Source organism: Musa acuminata, chromosome BXJ1-1 (assembly GCF_036884655.1).
Source record: "Musa acuminata AAA Group cultivar baxijiao chromosome BXJ1-1, Cavendish_Baxijiao_AAA, whole genome shotgun sequence".
NCBI classification, from domain to species: Eukaryota; Viridiplantae; Streptophyta; class Magnoliopsida; order Zingiberales; family Musaceae; genus Musa; species Musa acuminata.
In genome coordinates, this window is record NC_088327.1 from 12,579,275 (window position 1) to 12,600,533 (window position 21,259).

General features: G+C 39.6%; 3 protein-coding genes across 3 annotated transcripts; all 3 read right to left on the bottom strand.

Annotated features, from left to right (window-relative positions):
• Nucleotides 1-892: 892 nt before the first annotated feature.
• On the bottom strand, nucleotides 893-2,074 carry LOC135587096 (uncharacterized). The gene has a single exon (XM_065078088.1). The coding sequence runs from the start codon at nucleotides 1,941-1,943 to the stop codon at nucleotides 1,458-1,460; it is 486 nt and encodes a 161-aa protein (XP_064934160.1). The 5' UTR covers nucleotides 1,944-2,074; the 3' UTR covers nucleotides 893-1,457.
• A 5,871-nt stretch (nucleotides 2,075-7,945) lies between these two features.
• Nucleotides 7,946-8,834, bottom strand: LOC135587101 (protein BRANCHLESS TRICHOME-like). The gene has a single exon (XM_065078097.1). It carries the CDS (start codon nucleotides 8,717-8,719, stop codon nucleotides 8,048-8,050), a length of 672 nt encoding a protein of 223 aa, XP_064934169.1. The 5' UTR covers nucleotides 8,720-8,834; the 3' UTR covers nucleotides 7,946-8,047.
• An 8,754-nt stretch (nucleotides 8,835-17,588) lies between these two features.
• Nucleotides 17,589-19,603, bottom strand: LOC135587105 (adenylate isopentenyltransferase-like). Its single transcript, XM_065078107.1, has one exon. It carries the CDS (start codon nucleotides 19,305-19,307, stop codon nucleotides 18,153-18,155), a length of 1,155 nt encoding a protein of 384 aa, XP_064934179.1. The 5' UTR covers nucleotides 19,308-19,603; the 3' UTR covers nucleotides 17,589-18,152.
• Between the last annotated feature and the right edge of the window lie 1,656 nt (nucleotides 19,604-21,259).

The window sequence follows — 21,259 nt, forward strand, 5'->3', positions numbered from 1 at the left end:
ATTTAATTTTTAACACAATTTTCTCTTTCCATTTTTTTCATGGAGCAACAAAAAAGAGATAGACCTATAATTTTGATAGTCTTTACCTTCTTCTTCTTATCTAGATGTCATGTGTCGAATAACGATTGTGAATATCAAATATTGCTATGTAAATATCAAATTATTATAATGAAAATGCTAAACATAAGGAAATGACATTGTCAAGATTTCTTCTATCAATTTTTTTCATATTTAATCGATGAATTGACATCAATGTTATCGTCCGTCGACTTTGCGAAAAGCTCTATGTCGAAGTTGTCGGAAAGGCACGAGTCATCCTCCACACCAACCCAACTTGTTCCACCTTCTCACGTTAGGCACAGGTCATGTTTGCTCTCGTCGGGCCCAGCAATATTTAGGAGCACTATCTATCAATGTTTATATCCCCACACCTTTTCGAAACCCAAGATTTACGAATTAGGAATTAACACGTTTTGATGGTGTTAGTGTTTGATGTCGGTGACATATTTAGAGTGGTGGTTCTAATTATCCCTAACTACAAGTTAGATTTGATGCAGTCCATTTGACATTGTATGTATTTTCGATCGGTATTGTATTCATTTTTTATACAGTCCTTTACATTTAAATTAGATTTTTATAGTTGGAAAAGAGAAGGATGAAAGCTCGATAATTATGTTTGATTATCCCTAACAGCAAGCAAGCTTAAAAAAAATTCTACATAATAAATAAATATTTAAAGATATTTTCTATCCAACTTTATTAAACATAGAAAAATATTTTCCATATCATATGGTACAAATTCACCAAAATCATTGAAAAAATATTTTGAACTTTGGGTCATATAACCATAAATAATATTCCGTTGACAATGATAAACTCAATTAAAAACTCATTAGGTAACAATCTAACTTGCCGTATAAATTTGTCTGTAAGATGGTTTTCTACTAAATTATATTACAAGTCAAACAATTAGGAGAGAAGACATGCACACTTCATAGCTTAAAAAATATAATACAAATCCTGTGGGCTCAATATAACTTATAGAATCAACCTACTCTACGTGACGTCTGTCGTGATGTTATGCATCGTATGATCTCTATATTTTTTGACGACAACATTTCCTACGTTATAAAATACTCGAGCGTGTATCAAACGCATGCGATGATGAAGCAATCCAATGCACACATACGATGTCTGATGGCATAACATATTGGACGCGTTCAATTATAATAGCATAGTAGTTTATATAAAGGAATACTTGCCACATTATACGGAGACATATGCCAAAATACTTTTGATTTTTTTGTATTTCTTAATTAGTAGCTTTTTATATCAATTTATGGCGACTGTCAGTGAAATATAACGGTTTCCACATGTAACGTACATTATAACGGCCGGTGCTCCGTAAAGCGAAGGTTTCCTTTCCTTGACTATTTCGATATGTATGTATATACAAATCAGACAATCCAGATGTCATCTCTGGCGTAATCGAACGGCCCACCGTCGTCCACCTCATCATCCGCCTCCTCAAACCGGACGAACCCGAAGCCCAACCCATCGTAACCGTACCCGGACATCCCATCATCGTCGCCGAGCCACATCGCCGCGGCTCTCTCCGCCTCTACGCCGCCCCCGCGCTCCTCCTCAGCCGCCGGCGGTATCCCCAACTCGTCGTCGGAAGCCTCCAAGAGGTACCCCAGCTCCGGCAACGGCGAGGGGGAGGAAGAGGAGGGGGCTGCGAGGGCGATCTCCCGCTCCAGGCTCCTCATCACGGTGGCGAGTTCCTCGGGGACGTCGAAGGGGGCCTCCCGGCCGCCCACGTCGTCTTCTTGGTCGCCGTCATCGAAGATTCCGAGGAGTATGTCCGCGTGGAAGCGCTTCGCCTCGGGCGATGACGGCGAATTGCAAGATTCCTCCTCTTCTCGGCTTCGCTTGTGCTCCATGGGCGCGTAATTGTACCGAATGAGTGAGTTGAGAGAGTAAGAGAGAAGAAGAATGGAGTTACTTGGGGAAGAGACGCGGGTGGGGGAGTGGGTACTTATATACGAGTGGGAGCGGGGACGGGCGTGGAGACGAGGGTTTGTTCAATGTGATCGGCGACCACGTCACCGCCCCTCGACTTTCTATTACGTGGTCAACGTTGCGTTTTCCATGAAGTATTTTTCTGGGCGCCGATGTTTTCGCCGGCTACGTCGCGGCCAAGCAACCAGATACGATTCCACGCGCGAGGCGCCCACGTCGGCACGTGTCTTGTGGGAGCGGGCGGTTCGACGCGCCCTCCGGTTCGCTTTTCACACGACATGTGCTTCCCGAGCCGGTGCCTCCGGTGTGACGGTGGCCGTTGGAGGCCCGCGGAACCGACACGCGGCCGTTAGCGTGATCGCGTGGGTAGCGGGCGACGTCACGCGACGGAGCGGCAGCTTTGATGGAAGAGAGTCGTCGAAGCAAGCTGGCATTTCTTTCTGATCTTTACCTACCCGTTACTTTCTCTGTGAGCAATCCGGTTCGCATCTCAGCAATCGAAGGGGCCCCACCGTTGAACGGTCCGGCTGCTTACTGTGGACGAAGGAGGCGGCTGAAGGTGGAATTGGGTGGGTTCAAACGTTGCAGACGTGGAGGTCTATAAGGATGGCAAATTTGCGGACGTACCCTTGCGTAGAATCTTAATTTGGACAAAGAACACGAGGTTGATTACGATGAGGATAATAATTATGATAATAATCGGTTGACGTTAGATGACGTTTCACGTCTCGATCGACGTGATAACACATAGTCAAACAGACCAGAATGTCGGTCGAGGTGCATTAACATCTACTTAGGCTCGGTTCTTCACGTCACGCCAACACTAGTGTCAGACACTACCAGCTTGCCCCTGCAAGCGGGCACATCAGGAAACAGTAAACTTCTCTATAAATACCCTCGCATTCTGAACGAGAAGAGAGGACACACACAAAAAAGACTTCTTTATCTGAAACTCCCTTCACTATCACCTGACTTGATCGTCGGAGGGGTCGGGTCGAGCACCTCGGCCTGACCTTTGTGCAGGTGCGAAGCCGAAGGTCCCCGTCGGACGCGCAAGCGAGGAGTTTTCGCCCGGAGGAGACGGCTACACCGTCTCGATCAGACCACCGCACCCGACCACCTCTACGGGCTCAAGGAACGCCCTAAGGAGATCCCAATCGTCTGAACCTGAATCGAACCGCGTCGGCCCCGAGGCCATAGCTCAAAGTTATTTCCCACGACAATCAGTCAAACGAGGGGTCATGTTTGGAAAAGTAAATAATCTAGAAGATTCAAAAAACAGGAACATAAAAATCTTGGAGAGATGGGTCATGGTGGGATGATGACCACATGATCCCCACGGCAAATCGATTACCATTTTGTGTGTGCATCATGCAAAAATGTGGATCACGTAATAACTTCCTGGAGTTTGAACATGTGATCCTGACCGAGGAAGTGGAAGACGCACATCAAGAAACAAGGAGATGGTCAAACGTTTTGACCAATCCGAGGACCGTCGCCAAAGTCTCCGTTGGCACACAGAAATTTCCCTTCCGTGGCCGGCCACGAACGCTGGCTTCCCTGACACGTGTTGCACACCGTCCATCACCACGTAACACGTGCCAATTATAGGACCGTAGTCGGATCTACTCGATCCGTTTAGAGAGGTTTCGAATGAATACCTCAGTAGAAACTGAATCGATTTGATACACTCGAGCAATTAGTAGAAACACCTAATGCTTGCTTGTCCTTAATTTAGAGGCCCACAGGGCCCAGATGATGAGGGTGTATCATAAGAGCAGATGTGATGAGTTGGCAGTGACACATACCATGTGCGTGAACTAGATGGATTCCAGGGTTTGGTGAGGTTTAACCTGCGCAACATTCGGATGGATAGATGCAAATGTCATGTGGAAGATGAAACCCCACCATTCCAATTGGAAAAGAAGCATATGGCGGCCTGCCTTACGCGGTACTCAGATTCCTAGGCTGCCAAGTTCTGGATGTTAAGGAATCCTTAACCTTCAAGGCTTTCTTTATCTGTTACGAGTCCAAAGTTGGCAGCGGTGAGTGATTGCTTTCAACTTGATCACCTCCAATCTTCTGCTTATTGCTTTAGAGATTAGAGAAAGGAAATGCAAGGATTTCCACAAAGATCGCCTTTTCATGTTGTTCTTCTACTTTCTTTTTGTTTACTTCTACCTGTAGCAGGCAAACAAGCCAATGTTTGTTCTCAAATTTCAACTTAAATGATTCTGATTTGCCAGTTAACGAACAAGAAGAAGAGAAAAAAAAATACATCTGTTCTATCTGCACAGAAAATGTCAGAGCAGAGAGTCCAGATCTAACAATTCACTTATCGGGATAATATGTTCCATTCAGTTCACAGCATCGACGGTAAGATTGTCTTCGAGGAAGGATTAGCTTTCCATGAGCAATACAAATCCAAGGAAAGATCATACAAATGGGAAGAAATCAAAGCGGTAAAACTGATCATGTCAGATATGAGGAAAGCACTAGAGCGAGAGACTGAGGTCCACAGAGTCCTCTTCTTCTCCCACCTCCCTCTTCTCCTTCCCCTTCCCTCTCTCCTCCTCTTTCGAGGGGTTCAATGCGCTCTCCGCCGTCGCACGGGGCTCCTCTCTCTCCCTGAAGTCCTCCAACGCGAAGGTCGGTCTCCACGGCGGCGTCGCCTCGGTCTTCTGCCTCTTGCGGTCGTTACTTGTCCTGATGAGGTCTCTCATGGCCCTGATGTTTTCGAGAAGAGCATAGAACTCCTCCACAGCTTCCTCTCGGTCGTCTGCTTCGGCCGCAGGCTTTGAAGTCGGTGGCGTGGTCGGACATGGCCTCTTCCCCCTTCCACCTCCATTCTCCATTGCCTCAACCGAGAACCTAAAGCTCAGAGAGAAGAGAGGGAGTCACAGGAAATCTTCACCGGAGTAAGCAGCAAGGATGGTTGGTGGTGGTTGCAGTCAACAAGCAGGAGAGGGAAGGGCAGTTCAAGAAGCCCAAGCAATTATAGAGAGGCTCCATGGAAGAGGGGAGTGCCACAGAAGTGACTCATTAGATTCTCCATGCTCCCTCACTGGGTCATCCCTTTCTCATGTCTTCTTTTCTTGTTGGGTCCGTTGTACCCTTTTTGTAGGATTTATCTTCCTTTGAAAGTAAAAAAGGGATTCTGCAAGAGTTTCTTTTTAGCTGGTGTTCAGCTTTTCAGCATTAACATTGATCATAATAATTTATTGAGATTAGAGATCTATCAATGTGCATGATGTTGCTAAGAAATTGCAGGTAAGCTGCTACGTCCAATCAACGGAGACGCGAGAGAGAGAGAGACGTGACAGAGAAGCAGACTTCGACTTCGGGGATGGGTGGTTCTTTGTGCGCCTTTGTATGCATGAAGTCAGCAGCATTACGTAAGGCTTGTCATGCAATGAGGGGTCGTAAGTCTTACGTGTGATGATGTCAGGAAGATGACGCTTGTCTCGGAGGGGGAACAAATGCTCGTTCAGGAGGATGATGATGATGATGAGCTGTCTTGACGTATAAACAAATATATCCATCCTTCTTTATGACACATTAAAATTGTAGAGATTAGCTATCCCGTCAACTTCCAATTTGCCAACTTATAGTAGCATAGTTTGCAAAAGTGTTCTTAGATCATCGTTAGATTCTATGAATACTTCGCATAGATTGATTGCTACAATTTCTTTTTTTTTAATATAAATAATTATTGTCTACATTTCGAACTATATTTTTTTTATTTTAGATACTGTGAGCTTTTAGCCTTCTGCAAATAAATTAATTTCTTGATGGGTGACCGACCTATCATGGATTAGCTTAATCAATATCTGGTTATATATAATCTAAAATGAGAGTTTGACTAAAATAAGACTGGTCTTCACAAAAGAAAAGAAATATGAAGCACCGTTTTAATTTCTTAGAGTTTTTAGCTCAATCCAGGAAGCTTCCTACCTATGAGAAATGTCGGAATTGGTAGGACATTGCCCGGCTTTTGTTTTGTATGTTGACCGGAGTTGACCAAGTTATGGCTCTTGCGAGTCTTAGTCAATGAATTTTATAGAAAATGCACACTGCGTAGACTCGAGATTTGTGACATGGGATGCATGATTCGATCCAACTAATAGTCTGCATATGCTACGAGAACATTAAATTTAAGGAACTAATCAAGAAAATATAAGTCACATCTAATGATGTGATCGAGTCATTTGTCCTTTAAAGTTAGTACAATAAATTTAAAGAATATTATACATAAAGAAAGACATGCCGGAGACTTTCCGAGGTTCATCGTACTATTGTGGAGGGTGTGAATGTCGCATGGTATTGGGTGAAACTTACATGCATATGATGTCGAGTTTACTTGTGGAATCTCCTCCGATGGCTACATAGTAAGCTAAGAGAAAGACAGGTCGAAATTATTTTTTAGTCTTGTCGTATCCATGCGGAGATATAATAACATATCATCAGAGAATAAACATATTTCTTTTATAGAGGATAAATAATGAAGATAAATTTTGATATTGTAATGCTCTAACAAAGTCTTTATTACTTAGACTAGTTAATACTTTTTTCAAAATATATTAAATAAAATTTCAAACATTCTATATTTGATGAGTAAGTCTATTACACTATTACTGGACCAGTATTTTAGGTGCTAAGTATGTCAGGTAAGGTTGTCATCAGGCCAAATATTTTAGATATCATCTTAAAGAACATTCTCTGTTTACTTACAAATCTTATTGTCTCGGTTTGGAGGCAAAATGAATTACTTTTTTTTTTTTTATAATAGTTGAAATTTCTTAAATTGGAGATAGATTAGTTAGAATTTGGTTTTACCGACAACATTATTATATAGTAACAGTTAAACTCTTTAGTATTTCAATCCCTAGATTTTAAAAAAGTATATTGAAATCTTTATAGCTATGAAAGTGAAATATTTAGCTTCAGTTACTATAACGTCATCAGATATACCGATGAAAGCAAGAAAATGATAATAAAAAAAGATAATTTCAACATCCCAATTATGTTTTTAATGGTGACGGATGATAATGTTGCTGTCGCTGCGGTTCACATATGGATATTGTGGATGAGGAGCGAGAGTGACGACCAGAGATGAGACAACGATACAGATGCCGATGCTATGTAACTACATCAATGTCTCTCGGTAACTACGTTAACGCCGACGTAGATATAGAGTGACGAAAGGATCGTTCTGACATATGCATTAGCGCCAACACAGATGTAGAGAGATGTTGCCCTTCCTTGCATCATTGTTGATATCGATGTAGATGTAAAGTGGTGCTAGTTTGCATTTGTGTCAAAGTGGCTCTTTTGTCGTATGACAATTGTGTTGGTACCGATGTAAATGTAGAGCAACATCGCTCTGCATTTGTGTCATCGTTTCACCTTTCGTCATCGCTTTCCTCCTCATTCATAAAAACAACATATAATCCCTAGCCATGCCATTATTAATCACCAACTAAAATATAACTATGATGTTGAAATGATATTTTTGCCCATTGTTTATGTACTTTCGTTGATAAAACTGATAGTGTTATGATAAATAGAGTTAGATATTTTACTTTTATAACTATAAGAATTTTAATATAAAATTTTTAAATTTAATTATTGAGATATAAAAAAATATTAACTATCAAATAATATGTAATTAGCCCATAATATATTCATATCTTATATCAATGGTATTGAGATAGAAGATTTATACACTTGTCGGTGTTGTTTTCACATGCATATTATTCTCACATCAACATCAATTTGTCGTTTCCATGGATCACATTAGGAAATGGTACATTATGACGATTCCCGTCATTTCGGTGGATCGGAGTCTGGCCATTTTTTATGTCGTCGTTGCTGGAGTTTAAGCATCGCATGTGCATGTTCTTCCAATAATACATACATGTGATTAGGAGCATAAATAAATGAAGTCTCAGTTCAGTTCGGCAAAAAGAAGAAGACAAGCAGACACCCATGACAAAGGAAATTAACATGGAGTTGGGCATGTGATTCATGTGACAAAGTGGAGAGACGTGCCGACGAGTCCACCATGATTCCTCTGCCGCAGCAGGATGCGGAGCTGAGCCCTTTGGCACTCCAAGTTGGACTCGCCCAGTGCCACTCGCCCTTCCCTCGCAGTCCTCTGCGTCCTCCCCACCTTGGTGAACTCCACGAACCCTTTGATCCCCCTCCTTATGTGCGGGTTCTCCACTTCCCTCCTCTGCTGACCATGTTGACCGCTTTGACTTTGATCGCCACCCTTGTTCTCCCCCTCTCGCTTGCCTTGCCCGGCTGCCGTCGTCGTCATCGTCGTCGTCGTCGTCGTAGTCGTCGTCATCTGCTGCAGCTTCTCCTCCATCACCAGCTTCGCCTCTAGGAGCTTAATCTGCACCCTCTCCTCCCTCCACAGCTCCGCGATCTGCAGCATCCGCCGCTCCTCCTCGATCTCCCTCGTCACCCGCTCCACCTCCTCCTGCCTGCTCGCCAGCTCCTCCTCCAGCCGCCTGCCGAGCCCCTCCGCCGCCTCCCTCGCCCGGCGCTCCTCCGCCAGCTCCCGTGCCAGCGCCTTGCTCGTCGACTCCGCCTTGCACCGCATTCTGCGCTCCTGCTCCAGCTCGGCTTTCAGCTCCTCGATGCGAGCGTGTGCCAGCTCCACCTCCGACCGGGTTCCGTGGCAGTCCATCGAAAGGTTGCGTGGAAGAAGGAGAGCTTCAGATCGCGTCCAGTTATAGACTCGGTGATGTTGGGGACAATCATCGCAACAGATAAGATCGCGAGTGTGTGTGTGTGTGTTGTCTTGGGACTCACAGGTAAGCAAAGTAGCAATCCCCCTTTTGGAGCACAGAGAGAGGAAGAAAAGAAGAGCACATGGATGGAACATCCACCTGCCATCAACTTTAGTAGGTGGAGGAAGGGGAAGAGGTAGGGTTTATCGCATGTTCCCTCACTTTGCTCACAATGCCTTTCATTATGGCTGTCGTTGCGCATGCACTAATTTAGATGCAGTCCTAATCTCTAGCTTGCTAATTAAGATGGATTGTAATTCTACTCAAGATTTGTTGGGTGTTGTGATACTATCTATTTGTTGACGAATAGGATCGAAAGAAAAAGGAGAAAATAAATTCATACATTAATACTATAACATAAAAAGAAAACCCATATAAGAAGAAAGAGTTATCCTAACCCCAACTCTCAATGACTATCTTAATAGTATAACTAGAGTTTAAATTTCTGAATATATCAATTTAATACTGATATGAGAATAAAGGTGTGATGTGGCTCATGTCTCAACGGTGTCATGTAACCAATATCTCAATTCTATATGATCCATACCACAACACTATAGGGCTAACGCTTAAGTACTATATGATTGACACCTTAACATCATATGACTGACATTTCTATCTCACATGATAGATACTTTAATACTATATAGTCGATACATTAGTACCACATGACAAATATCTTAGTGTCACGTGGTTGACATCTTATCGGCACATGATTGATACCTCATCACAACATGATTAATACACGGTTGACACATGATCGATGCCTCAACACTAGGCCGAGTTGGTGGGATATTATCTTATATCGAATTCTATGCACACAATCATGATTAAACCCGAGTGAGACAATCAAATCTTTCAAACTTAGAATTAATTTAAATATTAAAGGAATATTATTGAGAATACCTCAACGCAGTTAAGTAGAATGAAAAAATAATTCGATTGGCTCCGAATTAATATCCATATCAAACAATTAACAAATATTATTTCAGAAAAACTGTATTTTGATTTTGGCAAGAGTGTGAACAGCGTGACATAACATTTATTAATATAGGAAAGTAGGTACGGAAAGAAGAATAAATTTACATAAGGTGGGTAACACCTGCAACACAAAGGGAAACATGAAATCGAGGAGTGTGAAGACTAATATTCCAACAGTACGTTTACATTGGAAGAAGTTTCGAGTGCTCTAATTATGCACATATACATCAGTGCTAGCTAGCTGGGGGGGGGGGAAAGTTTCGGCACTGTACTTCCAATGCGTTTGTGTGCATATTATCATATGAAATTTTCTTTATGATTTGATTCTACAAGCACTTGTTAAAGCTTGTGTAATTTTACTAGAGATGGATTGGCCTATCAAAGTGCCATGATGTGGATCTGGATTTGCCAGCACAAAAGCATGGTTATCTTGCTATTGATGGGCCTCCATCAATGGTCTTTTTTTTATTTGAATGAGTCAGTAATATGAATGAATTAGAGTAAGATGATTTTGCTTTTAGAAGCTACACATATGAATGACTTCGACCCGAATAGACAAATAGGTAATGTATTTTCTTACGGTAAATGAGTTTGATATTATCATAGGGACGTTAATATATTCCTGTAAGAAAATTTAAGACCAAAAATGCTTTTTTAAAGAAACACAAGGAAATTAATGCGGAAACGAAAGTTGTCAAAATTTTCAGCAATGATTTCTCTTAGTATTTTGGTATTTTTTAACTTTAAATGATGTAGAAAATCCTTAAGACTTGAGAGAGAGATTGAGTCAAGGATCAAAACCTTACATTCTCCCATCAAGAATATTTATTATCACCAACTTCATAACGTTCAAGAATTAATTCAAATTTATAATATTTAAACCATAATAAATTTTTTTAATGATAATAAATAAAATATTTAATAATAATGATTAATAAATTAAAATATTTAAACTATAATAAATGAAGAAATTGATTATAATGAATGATGAACTTGAGAATGGTTATATTCTTCCACTTGGTCAATACATTTAGCTTAATAATTTAAATTAATCTTATCAAATAACTCTCTTAAGAAATAAATATATGAATCATAGTGATAAGTCATCTAAGAATGAGTATTATCATCTATGTATCATGATGTATTTTGTTTCTTAAGAATTAATTTTAATGTGGTAATATTACTTAATGAATAAATCTTATATTTATTCTTCGTCCAATAGAAATATATTTTCTCAAATTAATATGCAGAAAAATATCATAATATATAAGAGTTTCAATACAATTACAAAGTGAAACCAAGTCTTATTTTCTCTATATGATCCTTGAATTTTAGAGGTGGCACATATTTAGTCAAAGGATCAGTAATCATCAATTCAGTGCTAATATGCTTAATGACCTTTTTTTTTTTTTTACACGTTCTCTTATGGTTAAATACTTAATGTCAATGTGTTTATTTCGATTTTTTACTTTTATTATTTTTAGCCATAAAGATAACAATTGAATTATCATAAATTTTTTTTAATGATATTGAAATACAATCTAGGATTCTAAGCACAGAAATGAAATCTTAAGCTATACACCATGTGAAATAGCCTCAAAACAAGAGACAAACTCAATTTCCATAGTAGAAGTAGCAGTTAAGGTCTGCTTTACAGTTCTCTAAGAAATAACTCCACTAGTCATCATAAAAATATATCATAATATTGATTTACGAGAATCAACACAACCGATGAAGTCTGCATTTGAGTAGTCAATCACATCTAAATTGTCTGTATATCTATATATAAGTATGTATCTTTGGTTTCTTGAAGATACCTTATTAGTTTCTTTTGCGGCTCTCCAATGGTCCATACTTGGATTACTCTGATATCGACCTAGCATCCCCATAGCAAATGCAATATCAGGTCTAGTACAGTCATGGGCATATATAAGGCTTCATACGGTAAAAGTATATGTAATATTTTTCATTTATTCCCTCTCAAGGTTGTTCTTTGGGCATTAGTTTAAATTGAACCTATCACCTTTCACAATTTCACTACGAGAGTAATACTCGATAAACAATCCTTCATTTGAAATTTTTCTTAAAGTTTATTGATATATGTTTCTTGTGATAGACCTAAAATGTCTCGAGGTTTATCTCTATGGATCTTAATCCAATGACATATACTTCACCCATATCCTTCATATCAAAATTTTTAGAAATGAATTATTTTATCTTATGCAACAAACTCTTATAGTTGGCTATAAGCCAAATTCAAATGAAGAAATCACTTGATCCATGAGATTTTCAATAAATTCAAATGAAGAAATCACTTCATGAAATTTAAAATACTATTGGCAAGAGACTTGTTTTAAGCTGTATATAGACTTTTTAAGCTTACAAACCAAGTGTTCACCAACACTAGAGGAGAAACCTTCAATTTATTTTATATAAATCTTTTACTTTAGGTCTCCATTAAGAAATATCGTTTTCATATCCATTTGTTGCAACTCAAGGTTAAAATGAGCGACCAATGTTAAAATGATACGAAGAGAATCTTCTCAAATACAGGAGAAAACGTCTCAATATAATCGATTCTATCTTTTTGAGTAAATCCCTTTGCAACAAGTCTTGCCTTGTATTTCTCAATGTTGCATAATGAATCTTTTTTGGTCTTAAAACCCATTTACAACTAATAGCCTTTGCTCTATTAGGCAACTCTACAAGATCCCAAACTCCTTTACTCTTCATAGAATTCATCTTCTCTTTCATGATATCGTGCCATAAATATAAATTTGATTCTTTGCAACTTATGGTGTGTGAAAAGGTTTCAGGATCATTTTCGGCTCCAATATTATAGTCAAATTCTTATAGATATATAATATAATCACTAGGAATTGCTGATCTTTTATTTATAATAGATCTTCTTAATGTTATACTAATGTTTCCCTAAGGAACTTGTGGTTCAACTAGTTGTTCAGGAGTGTATTGTAATTTCTGAACTAGTTGATCTATTAGAATACCGGAATCTCAAGGATTGGTTGTTCAACACCTTCTTGAGGAGTGCTATGGACTATAACCAATCTATCATTAGATGTAGAAGGTTGAGATTCTATATGACATGTGCAAAAACTATATTCCTGAATTATTCGCTCGCACTGATCATGTCATCCTCAAGAAACTTAGTGTTTCTTGATTCCACAATCCCAGTTGTGTGAGGTGGATAACAAAACATATAACCTTTGAACTTTTCAGCATATGCAATGAAATATCCACTAATAGTCATCGAGTCCAATTTCTTCTCTTGTGGATTATATATCATGACCTCATATGGACATCCCCAAATATGAATATGTCACAAACTTAATTTCCAACCTCTCTATAATTTAAATGGTATTTTTAGGACAACCTTATTTGGAACTTAGTTTAATATATACACACCATTCTTTAGTGTTTTAGTCCATGAGAATTTAAGAAGATTAGAGTTACTAAGCATACTTCGCATCAGGAATAGTGTATTTGGCAACAATCCCATGTTTTTTAAAAAACCTAGCAAAAAGACTAGGTGCTTATTCATTTTTAATATATCTACCATAATATTCTTCGCTTTTATCTGATCTAATAATTTTAATTTGCTTACAACATTGGTTCTCAACTTCAGCCTTAAAGATTTTGAAGATATCAATGTTTTATTTTTGTTATGAAGCAAATAGATATACATATCTCGTGAGTAATCATTTATAGAGGAGACGAAGAATTTATAATTATGTGCATCCATGTTTGGACAACATATATCAGTATGAATGATCTCTAATATGTCTGAACTTCTATTAGCACATTTCTTGGACTTATTGGTCTGTTTTCCCTTAATATAATCCATACAAGTCTTAAAATCAGTAAAATCAAGAGTAATAAGTATCTCATCATTAACTAATATCTTAATTCTCTCTATGAAGATATGTTCTAATCTCCGATACCATAACATAGAGGAGTCCTCGTTAATATTACACCTTTTAGTGCCAACGTGAACATGCATTGAACTATGAGTATCATAATTTTGTAGGAAAATATAATAAAAACCATCAGACAAAATATCATTCACAGCATATTCAGATTTATATAACAAACTAAATGATATGTCTTGAAAATTAAAGGAATATCTAAATGGTATGAGTTTGGAAATAAAAATTAAGTTTGGTAAGAAACTTGGTACATAAAAGGTCATTTCCAATTTTAAAATAAAACCATTACTTAAAGTTAAAATACATGTTCCAATTACCTCCACATGTGAGTCAATCTTATTACCTAATAAGATGCTTTGCTCATTTCCTACTAGCTTCCTTAGGTTTTGCAAAGTCAATCCACTATGTGTTAATATTAGCATTGACCATATTAGATTCATAACATATCAACGAGGTTGGTTTACCTTTCTTTTCAAGCTATTATTGAAATTTCATGCATTCCTTCTTCATATGTCCCTTCTTTTTATAAAGGAAACACTTTGCTTCTGTCTTGATATCAGCTCGACATGGTAATTTATCTCTTCCATACTGATTACCTTTTTGATTGGCTTAATTTTTGTTAGTTTTATTCTTTCAGCTAGTGGTTATCACCAATGCACTCTCACTCAGCTCTATCTCTAGCATCTCTTCTTCTTGAACACACATGATCATTAATTCATTGATTGATCATTTGTCTTTATGTGTATTGTATGAAATCTTAAAAGACCCATATTAACTTGGATGGGTGTTCAGAATGTAGTGCACTAAGAAAGATTCTGTTATGTCAACCTCGAGTTTCTTAAGTTGAGCCGTAATATCTTACATTTGTATTATATGCTCACGCACACCCTTTATGTTGATGAGTCTGAGGGATGAGAATTTTATTATTATGGTATTTGCTAGTGTCTTTTCCAAAGTGACAAATTGCTCGTCGATAGCTTATAACAAGTCTCAAACCTTTTCATGATAATCAATAGAATCACGTATCATAGCAATTATTTTAGTCTTGATTAACATCATGCTGAGGCGATTGGATCAATTCCATCGCTCATATAACGTGACCTTAGATGGAGTGCTAGTATTAATGACTGTAGGTGGTTCATCATTCCTAATAATATAATCAATATCCATCCACCATAAATGGAAGAGAATCCTCTCCTTCCATATCTTATAGTTATCACCCCTAAGTTCGGGAATGCCACATCAGATATCAGAGAAATTAACAATTTGAGAAATTACATAAAATCAAAAATATTTATATCAAAATTTGAGGCTTAATAGTTTAAATTGTATATTTTACCCTAAAATATGCCAAAAAAACGAATCTCATTACATAAAAAATTATTAGTTGGCTAATTTTTTTAATTCAAATAGATTCAAATATATTCCAATTCATAATCCTTCTGGATAAATTATGAAAATAATATTATATTTTATCCTGATTAATTATATGAATATAATAAAAGATCCTATGGGATAATAATTATTATATTAAATATAATCAGTCATAATATTATGTTTAATTTCTTATGTGATCCTCATTTTAACTTTATATATAATTTTAATTAATTAAGGATGCTATGGCTAATATCTAATTAATTAAGATTATATGAATTAGTAGACATTTTGAATATATAAAATTGACTTATAAGCATGAATTAAGATAACCAAATATTCATATAGAATATGAGCATTTTATCGACAATGAATGTTTTATTTCACTAAAAATACTAAAAATCTTATATCATCATTATTTTCAACACCAAATGTATCAAAATGTTTCGAAAGAGAAACTGAATTCAAGTCATATTCATGGTATACAAATGAAAATAATTTTCATATGAAGGTTTGAGGTTAATCACATGATACTAAATGTAAGAAAATTTAAAACAAAAAATGTGTTTCTAAACCACTATAATAGAAACATAAGAAATTAATGTGGAAACGAAAATTACATACCTCCAGCCATTGTTATCGAGAATTTCAGCAATGGTTTCTCTTAGTATTTTAGTACTTCTTAGCTTGAAACTTTTGCTTTAGATAATGCAGGAAATCTTTAAGACTTAAGAGAGAGATTGAGCCCAAGGACTAAAACCCTCATGTATATAGATATTCTCTCATCAAGAATATTTATTATCACCAACTTCGTAACATTCAAGAATTAATTCAAATTTATAATATTTAGATTATACTAAATTTTTTTTTAATGATAATAAATAAAATATTTAATAATAATGGTTATATTCATAATGAATGAAAAACTAAAATATTTAGACTATAATAAATGAAAAAAATGATGATAATGAATGGTAAACTTAACGAGAACGATTACATTTCTCACATTGATTGTGAGAGGACGAAACAATCACAAGAGGAAGAGACAACGAGAGAGTGAGGGCGAAGATGTGAAGGGAATCAAAAGAACTCAGACTGTTGCCACTCCCTATATCCTCATTAAGTTGCAGTCCGTAGGAATAGATGTTACTGAACTTATGCAAATTTAGTGTCTCGGAGGACCAAGATTGATGATGAACAGTGACTCGAAGATGCTCCAAGGATCTCCTAAGAGAGAGAGAGAGAGAGAGAGAGAGAGAGAGAGAGAGAGAGAGGTTGAATTGAAGACCATTCTCCCATAAATTGGGTTCAATGGCCACAAAATTGCGTGCCCAAGTTGCGATGGACTTAGGAGGAACTGTGAACTTGTAGTCCTCCGTTGAATGGTGGTGGTATGATCATAGCCCAAAGGGGGCTCTTGGATGCTGCTTCAACTATACTGGTGAGACGACAAACTAGTCGGATGCTGTTTTAGAATTATTGGAATAAATTTATAATTAAACTTATTCTTACTTATCACGAATGACAAAGATTAGCATCATGAAAATAGTTCTTTTGTCATTTTATAATGATAGAGTCTGTGCATGTTGACTACTGGTAAAAGTCTCGTGCACTAGATTATTTTTTTGTTATTCATTTCAAATCGAAAGATGTGTTATGAGGATAGCTTTTCCCTATGCTTGGACTTGAGCTTTAGAACAGACATTTCACGAGGATAATTATCTACCACCACCACCCCTGTCAACTTATTCTATGAGATGCCAAGATGGAAGAACGAGGACAGTTATGTTCTTGCTTTGAACTTTGTGGCAACCATAAAACAACATGATTGACATAAGTACCAAACAGATTCACCATGTCGACTATTATATGACATGCTAAGAAGATGCTTGGATAGGTTATAATTAATGGCAATTAGCCAAGTTGTATGCATAAGATAACCTCAAGAGAGCTAATTATGTAAATTCATCTTTTCTAGCAATAATTTTAAATAGGTTAATGTTTTTATCTAATAAAATCATTTTATCCTTAATTTTTTTTTTTACATTATGTTATTATTTTGTTCATGCTCATAATCAAGTTCTACATGAGACATTTGATGATGATGATGATGATGATGATGATGATGATGATGATATAAGTTATGAGGAAAGATGATGATCATGAGCACAATGATGATATAAAGCATGGATGATGGGAATGAGTATGATCCCAAATATCAGTGAAGTGGAGGAGGAGAACATGATACTAAAAATCAAGTGGAGAAGAATCTGAAGAACACATCAAAACTTAGACCAAAATATTATATAATAATAATAATAATAATAATAATAATAATAATAATAATCCCATAATAGAATAGTATTATAAACATGAAAACTTGAGTTGATGGGACCTTCAAACTTTACAGCCACTTGGGATGTAAGAAAAGAACATGGCCATCTTGTGCAAAGTCTTTGATGTCCATTCTTCCTTATTCCTCCTTAGTTGGTTTTGTACAACCTTCACTGAATATAATAAACTTGATTCTCCTTCTCACTCACAATTCATGCCATTTGGACATCACACACTTGTTTGGTGGCCAAATTCTCTCTCTCTTTCTCTCTCTCTCTCCCCTCAGTCACACTCAAAGTGTGTGATGAAGAGACCCTTCATCAATCGTACTCAACATGAAGCATCAAAGAATCAAAATTATGAATCGAGCAGTACAATCTCTTTTTCATCGCAACGTTTTTATTCTGTTCTTTTACTCCCTTTCATCAGTATCCGAATCCTTCAAAATTGGACTCTTCCCGTCCCTCACACTTCCTCGACAGATCTCTAAAAACTCAAAAACAAAAAAGCAAAAACAAGGGGGAAATTTTGTTTTCTTATTCTTTCTTCTTCTGTCTCGCCTTTTTTTGTTTTTGTTTTTTTTGCGTCTCCACCTGAACTCTTTAAATAAAGAAAACCAAGAAAATATAACAAAAACAGAAAAACAAAAACAAAAAAGTGAGAGAGGTAAAGCAGCCGCAACACGAGAAAGGAGACCTCAACCGACTTTAATCGAAGGGAGTACGACGCGCGTGCGGTTGCTGCGGCGGAGGAGGTGGTGGTTGTGGTGGCCCTCGCCGTCCTTCTCCAGGAACCGCCCCACCGCCGCGGCGCTGGGCCCTAGCACGTCCCTCCGCCACGGCGCTGTCGTGCCCCCCTCACCCGCGACCTTGGCCGCCACCGCGGCGGTCGCGTCCACCCGACGCAGCGGCCACCCCGTCGCCGCCAACCGCTTGATCTTCCGCACCTGCTCCTCCGCCAGCCGCCGCGTGTTCGCCTTGATGGCCGACAGCGCTGCCTCATACGTTGCCGCCGTCCGCCCGCCACGTCCCGTGAAGTATCCCTGGAACTCCGGTACCCCGATGGCCTTCCCCAGCCCCGGGTGCCGTCCCGCCTCCCACTCCTCCGCGAAATAGCGCTCCAGCTCCTTTATCATCCCCTCCCCCACCATCTCGTCCACCCGCCGATCGAGGTGTTCCGCCAGCACCGCCGCGTCCACGTGCACCCACAGGAAACAGCACCGGTAGCGCAGCCCCTCCTCGGCCTCCTGCCGGGTCAACCTAATCCGCTCCGGCGCCTCAGCCGGGCAGAAAGGGTCGCGCTTGGGATCGTACGGGTCCGATAGCAGCGCGTGGATGAAGGAGTTGGACCCGCCAGCCAGCACGGGTACCCGATGGCGGGCGGAGATGTCGCCAATGGCTCTCCCCGCCAAGGCCCGGAACCCCGCCGGGGGCAGCTCCCCCGCCGCCGGATCAAGCTCCCCGAGCAAATGGTGCGCCACGCCCCGCCGCTCAGCCTCGGGTATCTTGTTGGTCGTGATGTCGAGGCCCCGGTACACCTGAATCTTATCGGAGTTGACGACCTCGCCGGAGAACATGGCGGACAGGTCGATGGACAGCTTCGACTTCCCCGTGCCGGTGGCACCCATGATGACCACCACTCTCTCCTCCTCTCCCTTTCCCTGCCCATTCCTGTCATTACCGCCACCGTATCCATATCCGCCAAACAGGTCGTGGGGGTGGAGACGGTGGTGCTTCTGCTGTTGTCGCGGCGCGACAGTCGTCATGAGACGCTGCTTCTTCGCAGTCGCCGGCCTCTGCAGGTAAGGGAGGAGTAGAGCTCTGCTGCCACTGCTGGATAGCAGAATTCTCATATAGGCAATACCACCAGCTCACAATGCTCCACCAAGCAGAAGAAAAGGAGGAGAAGCGATGCAAGAGTTGGCAGTGTCAGGTTCCAGTCAAGGACTGACACGAGAGGAGAGGTGGGGAAGGGATTAAGCTAATGATTTGATCCATCGTGCATGCTCTCTGCAGGCTGGGGACATCAAACCTGGTGCGGGCTTCCTATGCTCTGCTTCGATTCCTTTGCTTTGGACTCGCAGGGGCCATTTATATTGAGCAGGGCAGTGGTACAGGAGGACGACACCCATCCCTTTCATAGTTTAATCAGGCTGCAATCATTCCATTACACCACGCCTCCAGTTACTGTGCCCTCTTAAGGCATCACGCATCTCTTCCAACTCTTCTCCCCGTCCTGTTTAACTGCCCCTCGAAGCGGCGCACTTGGAAAGGAATAAAGACGAGCAGCAGCAGCCCAAGGAGGAGTAAGAAGAGGCGTAGTAGTGCCTTAGGATCGATGCCGCACAAGGGCTGTCTGTCCTTTAAGAGGAGCAGACGATGGACAGCACCGAAGCGACTGATAAGGATCGCCAACAAGTAGAGACCGGAGTGCTGAGACCATTTGGTCGAGCGAATCGGGTCGACGTTCATGTATCAACGCCTGTGCTCCTCTACATTGGCCCGGATTTTGTCGAACGGGTGGCGTGCAAGGGGGGGGAGTGGGGGGAAGGCCCCCCGTCGCCCTCTTCCCCCAGCGATGTGGTGCTCTCGAAGCTTGCCAATGGCAACCCCATGAAGGGATCGGTGCCTGCTTGCTTATCACGGCACGCGTGTGTGTGGCACAAACACCTGAGCCGATCCCTTTCGCCGTCCCCATCGAGGTTGACCTGCACGATGTGCCAGCCATCGAATCGCACGGGTCCGTGCGCCTCTGCACAGCGATTCCGACTCCACTTGCCTGCCGAGGCGGTCAGCATCACATGTGCTAAAGCGCAGCCGTGGCTCCATCGGGTTCCCCTCTCAGGGGCGGACGGAGGAAGCAGCAGTAGCAGCAGAAGCTGACCAATGTTGGGATCGCGACAAGGCATCAAGCAATATGGATTCTTTCGGGAAGTCGCTGTTCGGGCTCACCCATTCGGATCCTTATCGGGTTTATATCCGAAGCATCGAGTATAAAGATGACCATTTTTTCCCCCTCTTTGATAAAATATGCAAACAAGATATAAAGTTTTCCAGAATATGCAAAAGTCATATCTTTGCAAGTTTATGTCCCACATAGCACTATCAACCTTCGCCAAATATACGCCTTCTTTATCACCCGCCGATCCATTCATGTCTTTAACGAATAATCTTATCATAAATACTATTTTTTATTTTATTTATACAGAATTCAATTATTCATGTTATCTATTTCCTGTATCGTATCGATATCAAACTACTTCATATTACATGAAGAATCCGACGTCAACACTTATAAGGTCAGGAATCAAAGGTCTCGCGGATCCTTCTAGTGCACAAGTCATTATTTATCATCATCGACGTGAATACGAGGGTTTGCAAGGAATTATCTATTTTCAATAAAAATATATGATTTTGCTCTTTCGCTATAATAGGAGGCTAACGAACAATATAAACCATTCACCGGACACTATAATTATGGAGGTATTATTAGGATGTTGTCTCATTAATGCTATAAGGTGAACTCATGAATGACTTAATGGAAAACGATGCTAATAATCAATATTAATGAGGATGAGTCTCATTACTATCAATATTGAATACTATCATTAAAAGCATGTTGTGTGGTTCCATCAATATTGCATATAGTTAATGAAAAAGCAGAATATGGTTGAATAATTATGTATGTCACTGTTGATATTTAAGTTAACAACCATTGTGTTTCCTCTAATTCTTTATGCAATTCATGGCAACATAAATGAGAATCAAACATATCCAGAACATCTCTTATTATTCTTATTATTAT

Coding starts and splice junctions, on each gene's coding strand:
- LOC135587096 (XM_065078088.1), bottom strand. CDS start 1,943: ATGGAGCACAAGCGAAGCCGAGAAGAGGAGGAATCTTGCAATTCGCCG.
- LOC135587101 (XM_065078097.1), bottom strand. CDS start 8,719: ATGGACTGCCACGGAACCCGGTCGGAGGTGGAGCTGGCACACGCTCGC.
- LOC135587105 (XM_065078107.1), bottom strand. CDS start 19,307: ATGAGAATTCTGCTATCCAGCAGTGGCAGCAGAGCTCTACTCCTCCCT.